General features: G+C 39.7%; 1 protein-coding gene across 2 annotated transcripts in view; it reads left to right on the forward strand.

Annotated features, from left to right (window-relative positions):
• The first annotated feature begins 1,670 nt into the window (after window positions 1–1,670).
• KLHL2 (kelch like family member 2) overlaps window positions 1,671–24,280 on the forward strand; it is a 49,953-nt gene continuing 27,343 nt past the window's right edge. For both annotated transcript variants that reach the window (XM_081332124.1, XM_081332125.1), the window contains exons 1-5: window positions 1,671–2,059; window positions 5,132–5,257; window positions 7,363–7,469; window positions 10,788–10,909; window positions 21,153–21,315. In XM_081332124.1, the coding sequence (XP_081188250.1) occupies window positions 2,031–2,059; window positions 5,132–5,257; window positions 7,363–7,469; window positions 10,788–10,909; window positions 21,153–21,315 (547 nt within the window). In that variant the 5' untranslated portion in view covers window positions 1,671–2,030. The remainder of the gene's footprint in view (window positions 2,060–5,131; window positions 5,258–7,362; window positions 7,470–10,787; window positions 10,910–21,152; window positions 21,316–24,280) is intronic.

Here is a 24,280-nt window from a genome sequence, read left to right on the forward strand (position 1 = left end):
TTTCTTTTACAAAAAAAGCACTGGGTCATGGAACATATAATAGAATCCACAGATCACTGAGAACAGTTCAGGTGACTGAAAAGTTTAGCTGACAGTTATCCACAGGTCTACAAGTACGGCATTACTTACACTCTGAATGCGAGACCTCATCATAAAAGTCATTTTCTAATCTTTCATTCACTGGAGAAGAACCTAATGGTGGGAAAGATTGAGGGCAAGAGAAGAAGGGGACGACAGAGAATGTGGTGGCTGGATGGAGTCACTGAAGCAGTGGGCGTGAGCTTAAATGGACTCCAGAAGATGGTAGAGGACAGGAAGGCCTGGAGAAACATTGTCCATAGGGTCGCGATGGGTCGGACACAACTTTGCAGCTAACAACAACAATCTCATTCTTTCAAATCATTTACAACCACTTAAAGACATCTATGAAGAAAAAGCGTGAAAAAGAACCTCCGGCCAACTGCTAGGCACAATGACCTGGTACCATTGAGATATTGTGTTTGTTGGGGATTCACAGACACATCCACTTCGACAAGGACTGCCTACACTTTGGCATCTAGGAATTACACCACTTATGGCTGAAGTATAACTTCAAGTAAGTTTATAAACAACCCTGTGAGATTCAGTCGGTTTAACGAAGAGCAAATGCCCCAAATTTAACCAAGGAGCTTTCATGTTTGAGGGTGAACTTCAACCCGGCTTTCCCAGATGCTAGTCCAGCAATTAAACTGCTCCATCACCTTGGCTGCCCTAGTTCCAGGACCACCACCCAACCACCCCTGCTCGTTGTGATGGGGGTCTCCCGATACTCCCATGTAACACCTCTACTCCGCGAGCTGCATTGGCTTCCGGTTGCCCTTCGGGTGAGATTCACGGTGCTGGTGATGACCTATAAAGCCCTAAATGGCGAGGGTCCGGGATATTTGAGGGAACACCTGCTGCCAGCATCAGTTTCCCATCGTCCTGTGCGTGCCCACAGGGAGGGCCTCCTTAGGGTTCCGCCAGTTAGAGATTGCCAGCGGGTGATTCCCAGGGGGAGGGCGTTCTCAGTGGGTGCGCCTACCCTGTGGAACCAGCTGCCTGCAGAGCTTAGGACTGCCCCCCCCCCAACCTCCGTTCATCCCGCCGGGACCTGAAGACCTGGCTCCTCGAGCTCTCCGGCCCAGGCTGAGAATTGTTTAATTTTAATTTTAACTGGGTTTTTTTATTTTTCTCAGGGTTTTATTTAATCTTTTTAAATTTGTTTTAACGTCTGTATTGATTTTTTTTAAAATGCCCTGTAAACCGCCCTGAGTCCTTCGGGAAAGGGCAGAATAAATAAATAAATAAATAAATAAATAAATAAATAAATAAATAAATAAATAAATAAATAAATAAATAAATAAATAAATAAATGCTAGGGCAGAAGTTACTTAAAATGTCTGTAGGGACCTGATATGAAGAAAGCTGCAGGGGGGAAAAGACGAGGGCGCATCCTTCAGCTAGTCATTTTCCAAACGGGAAAGAGAACCACGCTTAAGCACCAAATTGAATTTCCGTGTTTCCCCTCCTCTGCCTTCCTTGTATCCACCCCAATACCAGCTGCTTCTATGGCAAACCTGGTTCTCGCCTGCCCCTTAAGACAGGCAGAGGAGGAGGAGGAGGAGGAGGGGGAAGACGTCGGAGTCCGTCCTACTCCCCCCCCCACAAGTACGTGTTGACGTCACATTTTTTTCCCGATGAAGAGGATAAATCGGGTTAAGCTTGTCCAGACCCCGGAAGTAGAGGGGTTGGCAGGCTTGGAGGAGATGGTGAGGCGTAAGTAGGCGCTAACATTTGGCTCACGCTTGAGCGGAGGAAGGAAACGGTAGTAGGTTGCGCCGGGGCTGCGTTCGACGGGGAGGCTAGGCTGATTTTTCGTCTCGGAAAGTCTTGCCGCTCCCCCGGGCTTTCTGCCGGGAGAGTCCCAGCGTTTGCGGCTGGCATGGTGCTGGCGCCGGCGTTCGGTGCTCGCGTTTTTCGGAGGGAGCAGCCGGAGCGGAGGAGCCGCGATGGAAATGCTGCTGCTGCAACCGTTGGGGTGAGTCTCGGGGCCCGGCTTTCCCCCCCCCCCCCCGTTTGATCTCTTCCGGGTGTGTTGGCTTGAACACCCATCGCCCCCAGGCTGGCTGAAAGTGATGGGAGTTGAAGTCCAGAGGGACGCCCAATTGAACAGGACTGCTAGATAAGTCAAGGTGGGCCGGGCACTCTCCTGATGAGGTTTCTGGAGAGAATTGCCCCTTTGCAGAGTATCGTTATCTTCGAACAGCCCTTGGTCCTATTACTTAAACTGGAATGTCGCGTTTGTTTCTGGAACCTACGTCCCAATAATCCCCACCGTATTCTGAACATGTACAGAGGGCATTTCATATTTGATAGTAGCTATGGTAAAACAACAGCTCTCCTTTCTGGGTTTGGATAATTTGGTCGCTCTGCCTGGAAGGGCTGTTTCCAACCCCGTTATCTTGAGGGTTTGGCTGTGGTCAGTTTGAAGTTAGAAAGCCACCGAACAAACAGCCAGAGATGCTCCTTTTGCAATTTATATACTGTTCCAAAACAGGCCCTTGAAATTCCAAACAGTTTCTGGGTGAGTTCTGGCTTAGTTGAAGATTTGGATTACTTCAACCAAAGTTGCCAGCATATTTTAAGTAAGAGAGCAGCTTTTTTAGGTAGGTTGTCTTTACTTTGGTTAGCCTTGTGCTAAATAATCTTAAGTATTTGAGGGTCAACTGGGACCCACTGACAGAAAATCCTCAGGACAATGCAGATTAATCCTTGTTTGCTGCTTTTCTCTGCATGGAGAAAATTACTTTTTTCATTCTAGTCACACTTTGAATAACCAATAATGATAGTTGAATACTAGCAATGTGTACTTAAAATTGACAGCTGAAATGAAGTTTTTACTGTCATTTGGAATATCTGTCATTGTTGGTTTTGTCCAATAATAATCATTGGGTGAATAAAAAGCACCTAATGTGTTTCCATCATTCTAAATAGAAAAATGAAGGTAGAATAAAAACTTTATTGTCACTTTGAATGTACACTAATCAGCATACATTAAAATGAAATTTTGTTGCATACAGCTCTCAAAGGTTTCACGACCTCCAATATACACCAGATAAACATGACATAAATAAAAACAGTATTATGCATATACCCACATATATGACATAGAGAAACAACGTGGTCTAGTTTGGATTATACATGTGCATGGTGAGAAAAATGAACCTTGGGAGTTTACCAGATGGATGGCGTAGGGAACAAAGCTATTAAAGAATCGGGTAGTTCTGCTAGAAATACTTCAAAACCTCCTCCCAGAAAGGAGCAACACAAACAGACCATAAAGTGGGTGTGTGGGGTCTCAAAGCTTTGAGCTCTAAGCACATAGCGCTTATAAGCAGCATCCTGAATACCAGGTAAGGTAAATTATGTTTCTGCACCGGGAGTTTTCAATTTTAAAAAGTTCTAGGAAAAGTGGAGATTCATGACTGAAGAAATTTATGTGCACATGAAATGTTACTTTTGACTTAGTTTTTTTTTCAAAGTAAACTCTCCCCTGGGGTCTCTGCCAACAGGTATTGGATGAGGGTGGCAAGGAAAAGAGCTGATGGCATCTTAACTTTGGGATTCTTTCAGATGCTTATTAAGATTTAAGCACCTGATCTAAATTTGCCTTATTTGTCCAGGTGTTACAATGATTCAGTGAACCTGAAGCTGTTTTTAAATATTTTATTCTTAGTAAATGCTGCTCTTATTTTAGGTGTTTCATTTTAGAGGCAATGCATTAATGTTATTTTGTTGTAGACTACAGTACTTAAAAAACCCCCACAAATTTGGAACATATAGGTCTTTCACTAGGACCTTCCAAATTTATCTTCCAGTTGCATGTAATTCTTCTGCTACTGTACAGCTAGCTATATAATTTTTGTGGGCATCATAAAAGATCCATATTTTATTAGATTTTTTTTTTGTTACACGGAGTCCTTTCCAAAACTGATCCCCCCCACTCTGATTCTAATTACATTTTCTATTGGCTTCAGGTCTGGCATGAATTTTCATGAAGAAAGTTTTGGAAGATGTTCCATGGTTTCCTTCCAATGTTTTAGATTTTAACTCCAATAAGATATGGAGCATGTGCCAGTGACTGCAGAATAATTGGTAGTTTAGTGGCATTAAGCTCAAAAAAATTAGGGATTTTCTGGTCATTTCAGTGACATGAAGTTGGGAAAAGTTATTTCCTTATTATTAGTTTTGGTTATAGAGCAGCCCCATTTGATCAAATAAGATATTTTTTAATCAGATTTGTTATTTCTGTGATGAATCATTTATTATCTTTGTCTGAATGTCTTGCTGTAATACATGGTTGGATATATTGTGATGCTGCAAGTACTGCTAAACTACAAAAGCTTGGAAGTCCAGGTAGCCAAGCTAGTGGTAAGAGTATTCTAGGAACTGCACTTACTTCCCTGTTCCTGCTATAAGACTAAACCATGTATGAAGATATAAGTTGGGTCACAATATTGTTTTTGGTATAATGTTTGTTGGAAAGAAAAGTAACATTGGTTTTTTTTTCTTTCAGACTTGGTTAAAGGACAAGTGGTGTTTCACCTTTTTTACTGTATGCTGTTAGCGCTAACTTCAGTTTAGTGTGTTTCAATGTGTCTAATTGTAGTTAGTTAGGTCTCTTATCAATGATTTAATTAGATTGTGGATGTTTAAATTTTGGGCTTTTCCTAGTTTGAATTTCACTTGGGAGTTGGGGTGTTCATCCCAAAGCTTAAGGCATAGTCAAAGCTAAATGCACATTTCACTTGGCTTAATTGCAGAACTGTAAGTGAATATGTATGTAGATATTACAAGCTTTTGTGCCACGTCAGTCAAGGACTCTAAAGCAGCTTATAAGGCTATATAACAATAATATAGTGGAACAATAAAAACACACATAAACTAATCAGTATAGCTATAGTAATAATTAAGTTGGTTGTAAACTCTCATGGTTAACAAATTTTCTTTTTTCTTTTTCTTTTTTTCCAGATATACCAAATTATGCCTGCAGAAACCTCTGGATTTGAAATATGATTTAACACATTTTCTTTTTTCTTTTTTCCCCCAGATGTACCAAATTATGCCAGCAGAAACCTGTGGATTTAAAAGATGATAATACTGAAAAGCACTGTCCTGTTACAGTGAATCCTTGGCACACGAAGAAAGCTTTTAAAGTTTTGAATGAATTAAGAAGGTATTGTTCTTGAAAAGTAGGCAGTATCTTTAGTAGTTTTCCAGATTTTGCTCTTATTGGAATACAATGCTGAAAATTAAATTGCATTATTTAAATAAGATGCTGGGCTGGCCATTGCATTTCATACAATTGTTATTTTTTTTCTCTCCAAAGCTGGTCAATAAGATTTTGAAGGGGAAACTTGAACTGCCTAATACAAGTTTTTTGGATGGCAGAAATTTCAGCTCTTTATTAATGACAAATCTGTTTTCAAATGCTGATAGTGGTTAAATGTTGTAGATTAAGGATGTCATGTCATTTCCCCAACCCTGAAAAATTATGAAAGTATTCCTGTGAGAATAAAATATGTGGATAGGCGAATGATGGGATTTAGGCTTTGAGGATGAGATTTTATCCTCTTAAGGTGGTGTCTCCTCTTCAGGGTAAAATATTACTGGACCACCATTGGGTCACTACTACACTAATTATGCTCTTTTCCCATGTTTTGTAGATGCTGCTATTTTGGGTTAGGTCCCCTACTTTTTCTTCACTATCTTGTGCTAACTTGAACTATATACACCTTACATCTTTTATATCTCCTACGCCTCACTCATTTTGGCATATGACTAAAACTATAGTCATTTTTTTTGTTATGCCATTTATTTATTTTAAATGTTTCTTCCTAATGTCCGATAAGCTGTTAGCTATGATATGTTGAAATCTGGCCACCAGATTTTGCTGTATTGCTATGGACATCTGCAAAGGGAAAGCTAAGTATGAGCAGTATAGCATACCATGCCCCAATTAAATGAACTCTAATACCATCATAAGCATTTTGTGCACATCCATAAATGCATCAAACAATTAAGGAGACCAAGGTCTTATTCCATTAGGGATGAACCATTCATTAACCATCCTACATAATCTTATACTTGGTTTGCTTCCATTGTATTCTACTCTTACTGCATTCCACAATCAATTTTCAACTCCCTTTTGTAATCTTCTCAGCTGACTTCTTGTTGACTTTTTGCGGGAGCCAGAAGAGAAGTTTGTAAATGGTGATTGCATTATTATGGAGCACTTGGTAATTGGTTGTAAGTGCAAACAGGTTTCTCATATTGTGATCACGAGACTCTGGGGATAATGGTGCAATGTTTTTGTGATGGCTGGAAGTGCTTTGTAGGCCATAAAGCACCCATTCTGTTGGCGTTCTAATTCCAGATCATCATTAATTGAATCCTCATAAGTCGAGAATTACCTGTAGTAGCATGACAAGGTGGAGAAAACTGTAGCCTTTACATAGTATTGAATTACAACTTCCATGTGGCCATTTGTTACAGATACTGTACATCAGGGGTCCCCAACCCCCAGTCCATGGACCAGTACCAGGCCGCAGCATGCCAACACACAAACAAGCAAAGCCCCATCCACAGGATGCAGGCAGCACACAAAACCACGCACCCTCCGATCCGCGGAAAAACCTCTCTCCACGGAACCGGTCCCTGGTGCCCAAAAGGTTGGGGACCTCTGCTGTAGATTATAATTCAAGTTTCCAATCCTGGAATTAAAGAATAAACTGCTTAATTTCTCAAAAATGTCTTTGTTTTTAGTCTTATGTGTTTACTGTACTTATGTGGTAAAAGTAAGCTTATTAAGTCAAAATACATGTGAGGGAGGGAATTGTATACAGAAGCAAGGTTCTTAAGCTTTTTACTACTGTTGATAATGATAAACAGATTTATTCAACCTTCCTATGATAAAAGGGATAGGACTGTGTAAGAAATAATGTTCCTCTTTTAATTTTTAATTTTTAATCTTTCTGAGATAGGTTCTTAAATCTAATGGAGCTTGCATAGAAAAGGTGGGGTCCAAAGCCTGAAGTGAGTTTTGGTAGCACTTAAACTTTGTCTTTACAAGTATGGTTAGGTTTTTTAAAAAAAAATAATTGCAAGATTTTTCCTTCATAAAAAAGATAAGCTCAATAGCTCTACTAGCAAGGAGAATGATAAGATCCTGAATATTGATATTTTATTAAACTTGTTGAATATCCACAGTAGCCTGTAACTAATAAGGCAATGCTTATCTTTCCTGTGGTCTTAGGTTATTTTTGTTTTCTTTCTTAATAGTCAAAACCTATTATGTGATGTGACAATAGTAGCTGAAGACATGGAAATTGCAACTCATCGAGTTGTATTAGCAGCTTGCAGTCCTTATTTCCATGCAATGTTTACAGGTACCTTTTTTTCTTCTTGTCTCTTGCAGTTGAACTATCTCAGCCTATTTTGAAAGGCATAAGCTTAATGGGTATTTCCTCAAGACATTGCTGTGTTGTATGTAAATATGCACAGTGTATTTAAAATACTTTAATAAGTAAACTTTGTTCTTGAAGCTGATTCCTAGAAGTAAAAGCTGTGCCTTGGAAGCTATATTCTTGCTAGTACTGCTATCTTTGGTGTCACCATTAGTTGGTAAAATGCGTTCTGTAAATTGCTGAAATACTGTAGCAGAAAAAAAATATATGGATTGAGAAACTATAGAATTGAAAGAATGGATGGAGGATGATAGCTTTACATCTTACGTTGGAGTGCTTTTTGGGCCCAATTTCAGATGATTGGACCATGTGTTTTGCCATGATGCTTTCTATGCCAATTGCATTTTTGAATGTTCATGCTCTGCACCAACTGTCCTGTGTATCCAACATAGGTATGTAAATTGGTTTGCAAGTAATTGTTAATTGTTAATTGAGTTTAACCACATTCAGTTCATTTGAAGAAACATTCTTTCATCTGTAATAATTGTATTAACTTGAAAATAATACAAACTAAAAGGGAAATGAAGGGAAAAGTGCATGAAAGCAATACACACACATATCCCTTACCCCTAAGAAAATGACTTTCCATCCCATCATACCAAATATAAGCAATTCTATAATCTTTCCACCTCCTCATAGCTAACAACTATAAAATTCTTCATCCCATTATGTCTTTTAATAATATTTCCAATCTGATTAACAGCAAATCTTTCAATTCTAAAATATTAATTAACATCTATAAAATGCAACAAGTGTATCCTGACTTTTAACTGTAACAAAATCCCATTTAAAAAGCATAAAATGGTCCTTTTGTGCCAGGAGTGTCAAACTCCCGGGCCGCAGGCTGCACGCAACATCTGGAAGCCACGCCCACCCCATTGCCGGCAATGGCAAAACTGTCCTGATATGTTGCACAACTACGTCTGATGAAAATAACTATTTTGGCAGGGATGAATTAATATCATGCATTTTGGGTTATAGGAGCATCTCATTCACTTGAACCAATGTGATCATATCTTTAAAATGGTATGTACAAGCCATCAATAATGTGGTTGCTAATATAGGTAGGTCTGGCTTATGAGCTGTTTGTATTTAAGGAGATGCTCACAACAAATTCTAGTTTATTTGGTGAATGCCTGAAAGATGCATTACTTCATCTAAGCCAGACATGTCAAACACAAGGCGCGGGGGGCCGGATCCGGCCCGTGAAGTGGTTTCATGTGGCCCGCGAAGCCATCCTGGAAACAGTGAGGGAACGGCCCCCACTGCCTTGGCCCTGGCCCAGAGACCCTCCTTTTGCCAGAGACCCTCAGATCTGTCCCACTCCTGCCCAGGCCCCCATAGGCACCCTTGATGCGAACGATGTAGAGCTGGCCATGCCCACCCAGTAGGCCATATGCACTCTAGCCACGCCCACCCAGTAGGCCACGCCCACCCTGGCCATACCCACCCAGCCCCTTGAGGGCAACCGCAATGCTGATGCGGCCCTCAATGAAATTGAGTTTGACACCCCTTATCTAAGCCAAAAACAGTTGAAAAAACTAAAGGCAATTATGAATTAAACTTGGCTCAAATCTCAAAGATTTGCAGGACGAGAATTGGACAAAACTTTGGAATTTACTATGAACATTTGCCTTAAATACAATAAATTAAATTTATGTTAAGAATTCAATATATAATTTTTAATTATATAAATATATAAATAAAATTATATAAATAAAAGATTAACAAGATGAGAGTTCCTGCACCTTTTTTTTTTAAGAAAAAAAGCACTGCCTCTTCCAGAAACTACCATCTTACACTCTTTTCATGAGGGGCAGCCATAAGGAAAAACAGCTTGGGCAATCTCACCTCTCTCTCTTTTTATCCACAAATGTTAAAATGTCCACAAACGCTAGTTTCACTTTTCCATGGAGCTGCCTTCAGTCCACCATCTTCTCCCAGAAGGTCCAACAAATATTTTTTTCATTCATCTTTTGAGTAATAGCATCTCCTCAACCAAGTGCCTCTTTTAAAAAGAAACAACAACAACACCACAATTCTTCTGTTTCAAACAGTAATGAATTTTGGCTGCAGCATTCCTAAGAGATATTTAGATAAAAAGGTAAAATGTTAGATTCTTGTTAAGGATAGGTAATTTCTGCTTTTCTGAGATGTATATAAATAAATGACAGGTGGTCAGGGTCTAGTTAGTTTGGTAATCAGCCAGCTTCTGATGTTATGAAGCTAGAGAAGGATTTGTTTTCCTTAGTATTGCTTGAAGTTCAAGTTGCTATTTTAACACATTGGATATTGTAGGCATTTTCCATTGTTAACCAATAGATTTTGGATCTACATCAGAAAAGCTCCTCAGAGCTGAGATTTGCTTTAAATTCTCTTTTGTAAACATTCATTCTGGCACTACAAATAGTTCTATACCAATCTCCACAAATTAAAAAGGTATCTTGTTATATTTGCAAAGTGATGAAATTGTTTTATATTACAATAAATCAAAATGTTGCTGCTATTAAATCGTCTTGATCCATGCTTGCAATTTGTTTTGAAACTTTTTTTTAAAAAAAATCACTTTACATATAAAATGAATTGACCAAATTGGTGTACATTCCACTATTTATTTATTAAACACTTTTTTCCATATACCGTTACGATATGATACCATACCATATCTAGCAACTGCTGGCAGTCAGACTACTCTGTAGATTTTTCTGGCTTTCAAATACATGGCAACGATGCTAGTCCATGTATGATATGCCATAAGATGGATGGATGGATGGATGATCATAATATAAAATATGTAAGTCCAACAGTGCTTAAGCTTCCAAGCAATCAAGTTATGAGTAATAGTGAAACATATATGTACCTGATCTTTCAAAATATTTGTGTAATTTGAACAGGAGGTAAATTAAGTTTGATTACTGCTTTTTAATTCCAGATTTATCCTTGTAGAGTAATGCTTAAAAATCAGTTTATTTCTCTTCCTTAAGAACAGAAAGACCTTCCTTTCTAGTCCCTGGGGCTTTTGAATTATGGTTGTACAAAATTAGAAAATTATGAATTCTCGTCTAAGATCTCAAAAATTCTGAAAGGCATTCAGTATCTCTTGGCTGGTACTTTGGTACCTGTGGGTATTATATTGTCATTTCCTCTTTTATTACTGTGGATTTTTTTTTGCTTCCACATAAGATCTTTTTGCAGCATGTCTATTCCACTTGCCAATGTCTGAATCAATCTGTTTTGCAGGTGAAATGAGTGAAAGCCAAGCAAAGGAGGTTCGAATAAAAGAAGTTGATGGTTGGACCCTTAAGATGCTCATTGAATACATTTACACAGGGGTAATTACGGTTACAGAAGAAAATGTTCAGGTGAGTGAGATGATTATGTTCATTTATCATAAAATACTTATGATGGTGGGACAAATCTCTCTGGGTTTGGCAAGAGTAATATTTATTTCTTAGCATATGACTGAAAAAAATGTGCATCTTTTAACAATATTTCTGTGGTCTTCTTGCCCTGTTGTGGCACAAAACAATCAATGAGCAACTTGCATCTGATTGCATTTTAAAAAGATCTGCTGAGTTGTACAGTCCTTTACAAAGTACTCTTAATGGTATCAAGCAAATGGACAGAAAGGGTTAGGGTTGGAAACCATTGAAAATCTAAACAATCTATTGTTTGAAAAATACATCTTAATATATTTTTATTTCAGACTAAATACTACCGTGGGCTCTGAAGTAAGCACTGGGACTTACTTTTGGGTAGGGCCTACTTTTTGCCGGTACCAGCAGGCTGTGAGCGCGCAGAGCGGTGTGCGGCCTGCGCATGGTGTGGAGACACAACACGGCGAGAGCATGGTGGCGGACCAGTTTAAAAATAAAAAGCACAGTGCATATTGTAGTAAAATATAAAGGGGAAAAAACGTTATGTTAACTTTTTAGTACTATTCCAATTGACAAACAGCCTAGCAATTTGGGCTTAACCTTTTCCCATATGCTTTCATGACAATAGATACCAAAACAAGATCTTTTTCAGAACTTTGATCGCTCTGCATGTATTCTGTCTATTGAGCTTCAAGTAGTTCCAGAACTTGTCAGCAATTAGATATCTCGAGTGCTGTTGATGGATGGCTTCAGTGTCCTTGAAGAAAAGTTGTCACTGAAGTTCAAATATTGCAAAATTTTAATGATTTTTGGAATGTTTTTATTTTACATTAGATGAGGTAAGTAGTTGTTATTTGGAGTGCAAACCATGTAGACGGTTCCCAATGTAGGAGTTTACTGAGGTTTGACATTGTCTCATAAACTAAATATTCTTTATTCTTTATAAGTGTGATTGGACACTTATTTCTGGTGCATAAGCTCTCAGTGTAGATACAAACAACAAAGCGATATAAGATGCCAATAGGAGAAGGTAATAGGAAAGATGAGAAGGATAATAGTAATACATCCCTTCCGCATGAGTAAATATGCTTGAGCATAAGACAGGTCTGTGGGAATTAGGTATTTAGCAGAGTGATGGCATGGGGGAAAACCTGTCTTTGTGCCTAGTTGTTTTGGCATGCAATGCCCTCTAGTGGCATCCTGAGGGGAGAAATTGAAACAGTTTATGTTCAGGATGTGAGGGGTCAATCTATAGATATTTCCTTAGCCGTCTTTCTGGCTGGTGTAGTATGGAAGTCAGGCTGGTTGCAGTTGTTGTTGAAGTCCTAACTATCCATTGAAGTCTCTACCTCTCCTCTTAGGTTGCTGTACCAAACCAGACAGTTTTAGAGGTGCAAATGACAGACTCAATAATTCTTTTGTAGAACTGTATCAGCAGCTCCTTGGGCAATCTGAGTTGACGCAAGAAGAACATACTTTGCTGTACCTTTCTAATGATGGTTTTAATGTTAGGTGTCCATTTCAAGTCGTGGGAGATTGTAGAATGTTGGAATACATGTTAGAATGTAACAACTGCAACAACTACAAAATTATTCAGCCAGTAAACGACAGCAGTTAGTTTGCATTTATAGTTATAATCTGTGGTTCCTTTATGTTCTGAGGTGAGTTTCCTGTGACAGTTGAAACCTTTAAGCAGCAAGGCCCATGGTGAGTGTACACTGTACACTTTATTTGATCTGTATGGCTGTGTAACCATCCTCTGCTACCAATTTTTATGGCTATATAATAATCCTCTGCTACCATTTCTATATAATAAAACAGAATTTCTAATATAGAACCTAGAAGCTTGAAGGTCTCTACTGCTGACACTGTCTTGTCTAATATTGTAAGATGAAAAATACAACAAAAATGACCAAAAAAAAGAATCCTTTTCTTCCTCTCTCATTGTTTTTGGTAAAATGGGAAGTAAAAAAGAATTGGAACTAGTGGATTTTACTCCACTAGTCATTGCTGACTGTAAGGGATGGTACTCATCTCCATTTCCAGGCCATTGAGCCAGTGCTGTCCAAAGACGTTTTCGTGGTCATGTGTCCAGCATGAGATCATGAAGCACTGTTACCTTCCCACCAAAATGTTACCTATTATCTACTTGCATTTTCATGCTTTCAAATTATCTAGGTTGGCAGGAGCTGGGGCAAGTTTGGGAAGTCACCCTGTTGCGTGGTACTTGGGTCTCAAACCTGGGCTACCAGCTTTTCAGCCATCAAGCCCAGTGTCTTAACCACTGAGCAACCGCACACACTAAAATGGGAAGTAAGGTAAAGGTAAATGTAAAGGTTCCCCGCACATGCGTGCTAGTTGTTTCCGACTCTAGGGGCCGGTGCTCATCTCCGTTTCAAAGCCGAAGAGCCAGCGCTTCACCGAGGACGTCTCCGTGGTCATGTCGCCGGCATGACTAGATGCCAAAGGCGCACGGAACGCTGTTACCTTCCCACCATAGTGGTCCCTATTTTTCTACTTGCATTTTTACGTGCTTTCGAACTGCTAGGTTGGCAGAAGCTGGGACGAGTCACAGGCGCTCACTCTGTTACGCGGCACTCAGGATTCGACCCGCCAAACTGCCGACCTTCTGATCGACAAGCTCAGTGTCCAAATCAGACCTTTCGTTTAGTATAGTATTGGTTGCAGCTGACACCCCACAATATCCTCCTTTGTGGGGGTGAATTTATCAGAGATCAAACTTTGCAAGAAACATATGCTAAATAATCAGTGAACAATGGTTCCTTTATCTTCAACATGATTATTTGTTGCATAATTATATCAGCAAAATGCACTTGAAACAAAAACGGTTGTTAAAATCATATTGCAATTCCACTTTGTTATGAGACCCTGTTAAAAATTGCTGTGAAATGTAATTTCTTCTGTAGTTCCACTACCCTACAAGTATGAAATATGACTAAAATCTTAGCACAGGTGGTCCTCACTTAACAACCACTCATTCAGGGACCATTCAGATTTGTGATGCCACTGAACAAAGTCCTGGTCATTTGAGTTCCAGCCATTGCAGCATCCCTGCAGATCTGGTTACGCTTTGTGACCTTCCCTGCAAAAGCTTCCCACAAGCAAAGTAGATGGAGAAGATGGCAGAAAGTGGGAAGTCTCGGTCACATGAAGTCCTCACTTAATGAGGGCATCTGTCAGAATAGCCATTGCTAAGTAGCACAGTCACATGACATTGCACTTTATGACCACATCACTTGCCAACAGTGATTCCGGTCCGAACTGTAACCAATCACTCCCTCTAAACTACTCTTCTCAGTTTGGGGGCAATTGGAATTTATACTCTAAACATTAGAGCTATGCTAAACATTTTGGAAGGGTACTTCAGAAAGCCCTGACTGGAAATATTAAAATAGTTGCAGTTTTAATGGTTCAAGGAACATTAAGGCACTTCTATCAAGCAACAGGCTGGCTTTAACTGTTGCAGTGAAAGCACAATTTCTAGTTGTATGCTTGGGCAAGCCCAGCCACTTAGTTTTGGTGGCAGTCCCTGTGGAAGCATTGTTTGACAAGTAGTGACAGCAGATGTGAAAGCCTTCAAGAGGATGTGGATCTTTTATCACTTCAAGTTGGAATCCTTCACTTAATGCTAACATATTTTGAGAGTGTTCAATGCTTTGCCTAGGCTTAGTGAAGGCCATTAAGCTACTAAACAAGGTAGAGTGTAATCATAACAGAAACTTTTACTGAAAGATGTTGCCAGTTGCTCACTACAAACACTCTTAAATTGCCATTTAAAATGTTTAATCCACAGTATGCTGTTTCAACCTTTTTCTGATCCCTCAAGAGTATCAATATAATATACAACAGTTTTCTGTTCCATGGTGATCTCTAGATGTGTGAAGATAGCAATTATCAGAATTCCAAACACATTCTAGGAGCCGGAATCCTAGGCATATCTAAAAGGTAAAGGTTCCCCGCACATGCGTGCTAGTCGTTTCCAACTCTAGGGGCCGGTTCTCATCTCCGTTTCAAAGCCAAAGAGCCAGCGCTTGTCCGAGGACGTCTCCATGGTCATGTGGCCGGCATGACTAGATGCCAAAGGCGCACGGAACGCTGTTACCTTCCCACCGTAGTGGTCCCTATTTTTCTACTTGCATTTTTACGTGCTTTCGAACTGCTAGGTTGGCAGAAGCTGGGACGAGTAACAGGTGCTCACTCTGTTACGTGGCACTCGGGATTCGACCCACCAAACTGCCGACCTTCTGATCGACAAGCTCAGCGTCCTAACCCACTGAGCCACCGCATCCCTTTGTGGCATATCTAGAGGGCAGCAATCCATTTTGTTAAGTGGCACTGAAAAAAAGTGACTTATGACCATTTTTCACACATGACTGTTCTAGCATCCCCATGGTCACATGAATAAAATTTGGATGCTTGACAACTGACTCACATTTATGACTGTAGTAGTGTCCCAGAGTCGAGTAATCCCTTACCTTCTGACAAGCAAAGTCAATGGGGAACCAGATTCACTTAACAACTGTGTTACAAATTTAACAACTGCAATGATTCACTTAACCAATGTGGCAAGAAAAGTTGTAAAATGGGGCAAAACTCACTTAACAAGTTTCTCACTTAACAACATAAATTTTAGGCTCAATTGTGGTTGTAAGTTGAGGACTACCTGTAGTGAAAATTATATGTGTGAATATAGAGTCAAGGCTTTTTCATTCCTCGTGCTTTCTTTTTTCACAGAGTTATCTTCAGGAAGATTAATAGCGAATCCAGAAATAATGTGATACCTTATGACTTGTTGTTTACTGCATAATAGGGGAACTTCTAACTCTATTGAGCAGTGTAATATTTTGTACTTGCAGTCTGTTTCTATCCATGGGCTGTACCTGGATTATACTGTAGTATAGAGTAATGATTACTACCCGTTGAGCAGAAGTGTGAGTCCAAGAGGATCCCCATATTGTGCAGTATCCTTGAATAGGGAAATACAATCCCATCACAGGCTAAAGATGGATTATTCCAATCCAATGAAGGAGAATATTTGTAGCTCAGGGTTGAAATTTTGATTTTGATTTTATTAAATTTATATACCGCCCTTTCCCGTAGGACTCAGGGCGGTTTACAAGGTGCTTAAAATATCAATACAAAAATTAAAAAAACAATTAAAAAAGATTAAATTCAGGTGTCCTTGAGGTGTCCTTGATGCTCTCTCAGCTTGCTTGTTTTCTTGCAAACGTTTCATTACCCTAACTAGGTAACGTCATCAGTGCTGGTAAGGAGTGCTGTTTGCTGTCAGTTTATATTCTGTTATCTTGCCTGTCTGGGTGGATGGGGGCAGTTTTAGGGATTCTTTGGTTGGGCTGAAATGCCAGGGGGTTTCTAGAAGCCTGGCACTCTTGACAAATCAGCCATCAATAGAAACATAGACATTAACAACATCTATAGACTATGCAAAAGAGACTATCACCCAGTCCAAAAAGGAACAAAAAGACTCCAGCACCTCTCCACCAGCAATCAGCACTCAGATCAGCATACATTTAACTCCAAGGTCAACTTCAGACCAACAATCGAGTAAGCAATACCCCAATCAAGAGACTGCCAAATAGCCATTAGTAAACTGCCCCCATCCACACAGACAGGCAAGACACCAGAACATAAACGGACAGCAAACAGCACTTCTGACTAGTATTGATGATGTTACCTACTTAGGGTATTGAAACATCTGCAAGAAAACAAGTAAGCTCAGAGAGCACTAAGGACCCCTCATTCCAAGCCCAGGTGCCCCTAATAGCCACAGTCACTTAGCCTTGGTAGGATTCAGTCAGAATCAATTCCGGCCCATACAGCCTCCAAGCACTGGGGCAGAGCTTTGACAGCCTCACTTAGCTGGACTGGAGTTCTAATATATTGAACCCAAGAATGGTGGATTATCTCATTCAGTAATTTCCTGTGGATACTAAAAAGTGGAGATCCTGCAGGAAGGAAAAGAATTACAGGTAGTCCTTGACCTATGGACATTTATTCAGTGGCTGTTCAAGGTGCTGAACAAATGGTGGTTACAACCAGTCCTCAGAGTTCCAGTATCCTAGCATTTCCATGGTCATGTGATTGTGATCTGGGTGTTTGGCAACTGGTTCATACTTATGACCGGTTGTAGCAACCCGTGGTCATGCGATTGCCATTTGCAACCTTCCCTACTGGCTCCTAAGAAAGGTCCAGGTGACTAGGGTAATTCCTCAGCCAGACACAATTTTCCGGCCCTTCTGCACTCAGGCTACACCGGCCACTTTCACACCATCTCCAACTTACACCACACCCCATTACAACCTCACACTCCATCCTTGACCTGCAATACACACCTCTCGCATAACCACCCCAAACCCAGGCTGTGCCCTTCACACACCCCCACACTCTTCTGCCTGCACCTTGACCCATGCCGCATCTCTCATGCACTCTCCCCAATCCATGCCATGGCATAGACTCACACTCTCACACCTTCCCTGAACCTCCCTTGTGTCATCTCACACCCTCTCCACACCTACCCTGCACACTTTCATTCCCTTTTACATGCCAGCCTACATTTACAAATTCCTCCCAAATTCCTGCCCCACTGAATTTGGTTGTGGGTAGCTGGTAAGAAGTTTTGTCACCTAATAATTAATTACAGTAACCAGGACTGCTAAGCAGTGCGCTAAATAATGCAGACCACTTAGATACTTAAATTCTTGTCTCAATTCTGCCGTACATCAAGGACTAGTTGTACCAAAAAACAATGCCCCCAATTCCCAATCTCTAGAGCCAATCCAGATGTTGATGTTATCAAAAGGTGCTGAGAAATCAAAGAGCACAACAATGGATGTACCACCTCCATCTCAGCTGTCTTACATCATCTATAACACGGGTATCAAACTAGATCGCGTCATGTGATGTGACGTAGTGCAATGTTTTTTGCCTTTGCAGAGGCAGGGTGGGCATGGCCTGTGCATGATGCATCCAGTCCATGGGCCATCACTTTGACACCCCTGATCCATAAGTAGGTCTCTTCTAAATACCAGACGGAAATGGGGGTAGATGCATATTAAGAGCATGTTGTGGGAGCAACTAAATTTATTTTGACAGAAGATCTTTTTGGTTCCAGGATGAGATGAGAGCATGTCCAAGCACCTGTGTGATTGATTCCCAAGTTCCTTTTACTATATGCTTTACTTTTGATAATTTACCGTATATACTTGAGTATAAGCCGAATTTTTCAGCCCACTTTTTGGGCTGAAAAATCCACTTCAGCTTATACTCCAGTGAACAAAAAAAAGAACTTACCGAGGACTTGCGCGCGGCCGAGCTACTTTGCCTGACGCTGCTGGGGTTGCGTCTCGGCCGGGCCTTGCAGGATCTGGGCCGGGCGCCTCTGCTCGCCGCTCCGGCTCCTCTGCCGGGCTTGTTTCGCATGTGATTCCGGGCCAGGTGCTGCTGAGGGCGAGCAGAGGCGCCCAGGCCGGATCCTGCAAGGCCCCGGCCGAGACGCAACCCCAGCAGCGTCAGGCAAAGTAGCTCACATGCAAAACAAGCCCGGCAGAGGAGCCGGAGCAGCTCCGCTGCTGGGGGCGCGTCTCGGCCGGGCCTTGCAGGATCTGGGCCGGGCGCCTCTGCTCGCCGCTCCGGCTCCTCTGCCAGGCTTGTTTCACGTGCGAGCTACTTTGCCGGCCGCTGCTGAGGGAAGATCTCTGGAGAGGAGCATAAGGTGAGCTGCTGCATTTCCCAGCCTCGGCTTATACTCGAGTCACTAACTTTTTCCATTTTGGGGGGGGGTGAAATTAGGGGTCTCGGCTTATATTCGAGTCGGCTTATACTCAAGTATATACGGAAGATTTTCTATGGTAGACTCCAGTTGAATTGAAATAATATTGAAAGAAAGAAAAAAAACAGGTAACAGTTCTAAGTTTTTCTGGTTTGATTTTAAAAGTTTCTATGTCTGTAGACACTTTATGAAGAGCAATATATTAGTATGGTGGAAAGAAAAAAAATAAGAAATCTGGTAGCACCTTTTGCCCTTATCTCATCCAAATTTAAATCCTACATCAGCTTAGCCACTCTGTGAGCTGTGGCTCACAACAGCTTATCCCTTTTAATAAAAGTTGTAAACTGGGAAATATGCTTTTTGACAATGTCAACAGACCACTTAAATCCCCCAAAATGCAAATGGAGTTTGGGTCATTAATAAACAGTGTTCTGTACGTATGCTGCTATGGGCACTAGGACATTTAATGGCTGTCAGAATACAGGCATAATATTGACCCATCCTTGTGTAAATGTTCGGTGCTGCTGAACAACAAGCATTTTAAATAAATCTACCTACTATGTCTATAAATTGTATTTGAATGTCAAATGTTACTTTAGTTAATAACTTAAATTTCCTGTTCTAGTAAAACCTCAAGGTGCAACAAATGGTTTCTGAAATCATTCACATCTGAAACGGATGTTAATAGCCTTTTGGCGTGAAATGTAAAGTATTAGCCTTCTGCTTTGTGGTACCGATGTCACTTTGTATTTTTAGCTTTCTTTACTGCCACCTGCCCACCATTACAGCTGTTTATGTTGACTCATATGTTCTTCAAAGACATTCACAAATATAATGACAAGTGTTTTTGCTTGAAGTATCTTGGCATCTTTTGTATCAGTCCAATAAACGTTTGGAAATCTCACAGATTTTTTAAAATCTAGTCTTGTGTAGAAAAGAATGAATTAGAAACCTGATTTAGTAACTAGTTCAAAGTTCTCTCAGTTTGTTAAAATCAGAAATTTTTGTTACATTCAAATTTTCAAATATAGCGTAGAAATGTTTAGGACAGTAGAAAGACATAAAGAGCTTAATAGGAAAAAAACTTCTTGAATTTGTCTTAAGTTAATGCAAGCAAATAATAGTGTTCCATTATTATGAAGGCCTTATATGTCAGGGGTCCCCAATCCACCCGGTCCGTGGACCAGTACCGGGCCATGGCATGCCAGCAACAGGTCCACACAAACAAGCAAAGCTCCATCCATGAGATACAGGCAGCACACAAAACCACACACTCCCCGGTCCGCGGAAAAACCTCTTTCCACAGAACCGGTCCCTAGTGCCCAAAAGGTTTGGGGCCTCTATTATATGTGATACTGTGTCATGTTAATCTTTCATAAATCTGCTGGGATTTCTGATCCTGTAGTTGTTCTGTCCCCTAGATAAGTAAGTTATATCACATATTTATCAAATCCAAATACAGTAACAAAGAGACTGTTGTTGATATTACTGGGTATCATGCCATAAAATGTTAGAGTAATATTGAACAAAGATAAATAATATTTGGTAGCTGCTTGTTTTAAGGGGAGAAAACTGCTAAATTTGATAGCTGGTTGCTTTTTTCTTTTCTTTTTTTACATCTGTTACGCTATTCACAAAGTAAAATGAGTGTGAAATTGTAGACCATCAGAGGGGCAGCCAAAGAAATAATAAATAGCCAATGTATCAAACTGTAGTGAAGATTACAGGGCTCTCTTTTTAAAACTCTCGTTGCTATTTTCTATTCCATTCACACTGGAATACATTTTGTTAGCCAGTCCTACCTGTCTGAAAGATGTCAGATGGTCCAATGGTTAGTGTACCTGAGCTAGTTTCTCAGGTAATAAAGATTGTAAGCTGCCTAGGGTCATCTCTAGGTGAAATAGGCAGCATGTAAGTTTAATAAATATAAACAAAAATAAACCATTGCAGTTTTTGCAAGCATTACACAATGAATCTTTCCAGACAAGATAAGATATGGAACTATCTCTGAACTATCTCTTCATATCCTAATCTTGTTTGACAAGTTTTAAGTATGGTATACAAGCAATTTCCTAGACTGAGTCCCTGCTCGCTACAATGAAAAAATTATAGAGAAGCAAAGCACATACAGTATACATGGATATTATGTATATCCTATCTATTGAGTCTGGATTCATTTGTTGAAGTACAGCCTACAATTTAAATAAACAGCTGTGTTACTGCTGTCCTTTTCTGTCAGTTCTTCATCACTACCCATGATGGGTAAAGGTGCAAAACAGAATTAAGATAGAAGCATAGTGAGAATTTGCCTATTAGTTATATAATTAATTAACCACTTACAGACTGTCATAGACTTAGAAATTCCTTTTTTATTTTTCTTGCTAATGATACTGACTCCTTTAATTTTGGTTATTGTAGGTACTACTCCCAGCAGCTAGTTTGCTTCAACTGCAGGATGTAAAAAAAAGTTGCTGTGATTTTCTGGAAACTCAGCTTCATCCTGTCAACTGTTTGGGCATCCAGGCGTTTGCTGATATGCATGCCTGCATTGAGCTTCTAAACAAGGCCAACACATATGCAGGCAAGTGCAGTTCTAAAAAGGAGGATTGTGGTATTATTTTTAACATTCCTTTTTTTAACAATCCTTTCTGTATTGCCCACGTGTAAGAGAATGTAAATTATAATGAAGAAATTAAAGTTGTAAGGGTAAACAAAAATTGTTTTATGATTTGATATTAGCAAAGGAGCCAAGAGGCTAAATAAATTGCAAAAAACTAAATTTAAAATAGACCTTTAAATTTAAATAAAACAGTATTAAATCTTTGAAAACAGGCACTCATTCTTTTTCTCAAAATATTAATGTAGTAATACAATAAATAGGATTCAATCTGCCAAAATAAAGTAGGAATTATTGTTAATGTGGAAATTCAGTAGACAGTAATTCAGTTTCCCAGAATACTTCAGCTATAATATTGATAACATGGCAAATGCAACTAAAATTTTATCTGGCCAGCTATCATTTCTGAGAAGCGTTCTTCTGCATTGTATTTTCAAGGGCCTATGTTGAGAATTATTCCCCTTGTATTAACCATGCATGTATGCTTGCATCTATGGAGTTCACCTTATGGAAAGCAATTTCAGTACACTTCATTTCATATGTTAATTTTATAGATAAAAAATACTGAGTTCAGGCATATAGTAGCAATAGCACTTAGACTTATATACTGCTTCACAATGCTTTGCAGCCCTTTCTAAGCAGCTTACAGAGTCAGCATATTGCCCCCAACAATCTGGCTCCTCATTTTACCGACCTCGGAAGAATGAAAGGCTGAGTCAACCTTGAGCCGGTGAGGCTCGAACTGCCGAACTGCTGTCAGCCGGCAATCAGCAGAAGTAGCCTGCAGTACTGCATTCTAACCACTGTGCCACCACAGCTCTATAATACTTCATGGAGTAATATTTCCAGTTATGGATTGGGTGTTAATGTCTTTCCTTTGGGAAAATATTGCATAACAATTCCAGTCATAGCTATAAAAATGAGACTCTGCCAAAACTGTGTTCTCTTCTAACATAGGTTTTCACCACTAGTCTATGCCATTTGGCACATAAGCCTCTTGTTCTGCAGCAATGGGAGGTTGCCCTGGCCCAGCTCAAGTAACCCAACCAGATTATGGGAAGTATTTTTGGTCTGGTACCCACACATTCTCCTGTCTTCATGGGTGCCTGTTTTCTTGAACTAGAAGGTGCAGACAAGAATGGTAATTAGCAGTGCTTTTTTGTAAAAGAAAAAGGTGCCGGAACTCACACATGTCATACAACCCACCTTGCCTACCCTACAAGGTTCCATCCAAAAAAAGGTGCCGGAACTCCATTCTGAGCGTTCTATGAGAAAAAAAAAGCCCTGGTAATTAGTAACACTCCCTTCCCAGTTGTTTTTTCTGACATGGAGTTCCGGTTCCTCCCTAATAGTCAGCATACTCAGTTCTTCCTTCTTAAAATTTGTTTGTCCCCAGCTATTTTTACCTAAATCATAGAATTCCACCGTGTTTCCTCTTGTCATCTCCTACAAACATGCAAGCACTACTACGTATTTATTGGCACATATGCCTAAATACCAGAAATAGGGTGAATTATGGAATTTTCCCCCCCACTGGATATCCGTCAAGCTGCTTCCCTTTCTTTATTTAAACAACGATTTGAAACTTTGTGCGTCAACTAGCATCCTATGGAATGGTGCTCATAAGCTTGTGAACACTTTTGAATTTTCAATATTTATGCATAGTTATGATTTGAAACGTGATCCGTTCTTCCACAAATCCTGACACTAGTTTACAGTATTTATTGAGGAAAGTAGCTTTTAAGCACCACCATATGTAATCAGCTTTATTTTGTTTGTATGATTTCTTGTATGATTTTACAGAATTAGAAGATATGTTTTAAATTGGATATGGTTATTTTGCTATCCTGTGTTCTAATGTTTATTTATATCATGCCTTTATTATTTTTACTAGCGTCAACTAGCATCCTATGGAATGGTGCTCATAAGCTTGTGAACACTTTTGAATTTTCAATATTTATGCATAGTTATGATTTGAAACGTGATCCGTTCTTCCACAAATCCTGACACTAGTTTACAGTATTTATTGAGGAAAGTAGCTTTTAAGCACCACCATATGTAATCAGCTTTATTTTGTTTGTATGATTTCTTGTATGATTTTACAGAATTAGAAGATATGTTTTAAATTGGATATGGTTATTTTGCTATCCTGTGTTCTAATGTTTATTTATATCATGCCTTTATTATTTTTACAAATAACTCTTACAAATACAAGGTGGCAAACATATCCAACACACCTTCCTTCTATTTTCTCCACCTTCATGACTAAACTGAACTCACAATCTCCCAAATTGTAGCCTGGTGCCTTAACTACTGGACCAGGGATAGGCAACCTTGGCTCTTTTAGGACTCATGAACTTCAACTCCCAGAATTTCTGAGCCCGCATGGCTAAGCATGGAAACCTCTCTCTTTTCCCTCAGCATGGCTGTCTCAGGAATTCTGGGAGTTGAAGTCCACGAGTCATAAAAGAGCCAAGGTTGCCTACCCCTGTACTAGACCAAACTGCCTCTCAAATAATGTTGCCTTATTCATGTACTTTATAAATTTATATGATTTTATGACCATCCACCACATGCAGGTGATTATGAGTGGCTTACAGAAATCAAACAAACCCATCAAACATAACCCTTCAGCTTCCATGGATAAATTGTTAATCCCACTTACCATTAATAATAGTAGAGTTCGTCTATCACGTTTGCCAATATTTGTTTATATATGCTCTTGGTGTATATAACATTATGCATGCTTTCTAACATGCTCAAGTGTACTGGGAAAAAAATTATAGACAGGGTGTTCTAAAAGTCTTAGTATAGTTCTGCATTAAGATTTTGGGACACCCCGTATATGAAATAGGATTTATCCAGTCACAGCCATGATTTCAGTCTTTGAATCTTATTATGTATTACATGTTTCTGAATGAAGCTCTTA

The sequence above is a fragment of the Vipera berus genome (genome assembly GCF_964194415.1).
Source record: "Vipera berus genome assembly, chromosome: 7".
In the NCBI taxonomy this organism is placed as follows: domain Eukaryota; kingdom Metazoa; phylum Chordata; class Lepidosauria; order Squamata; family Viperidae; genus Vipera; species Vipera berus.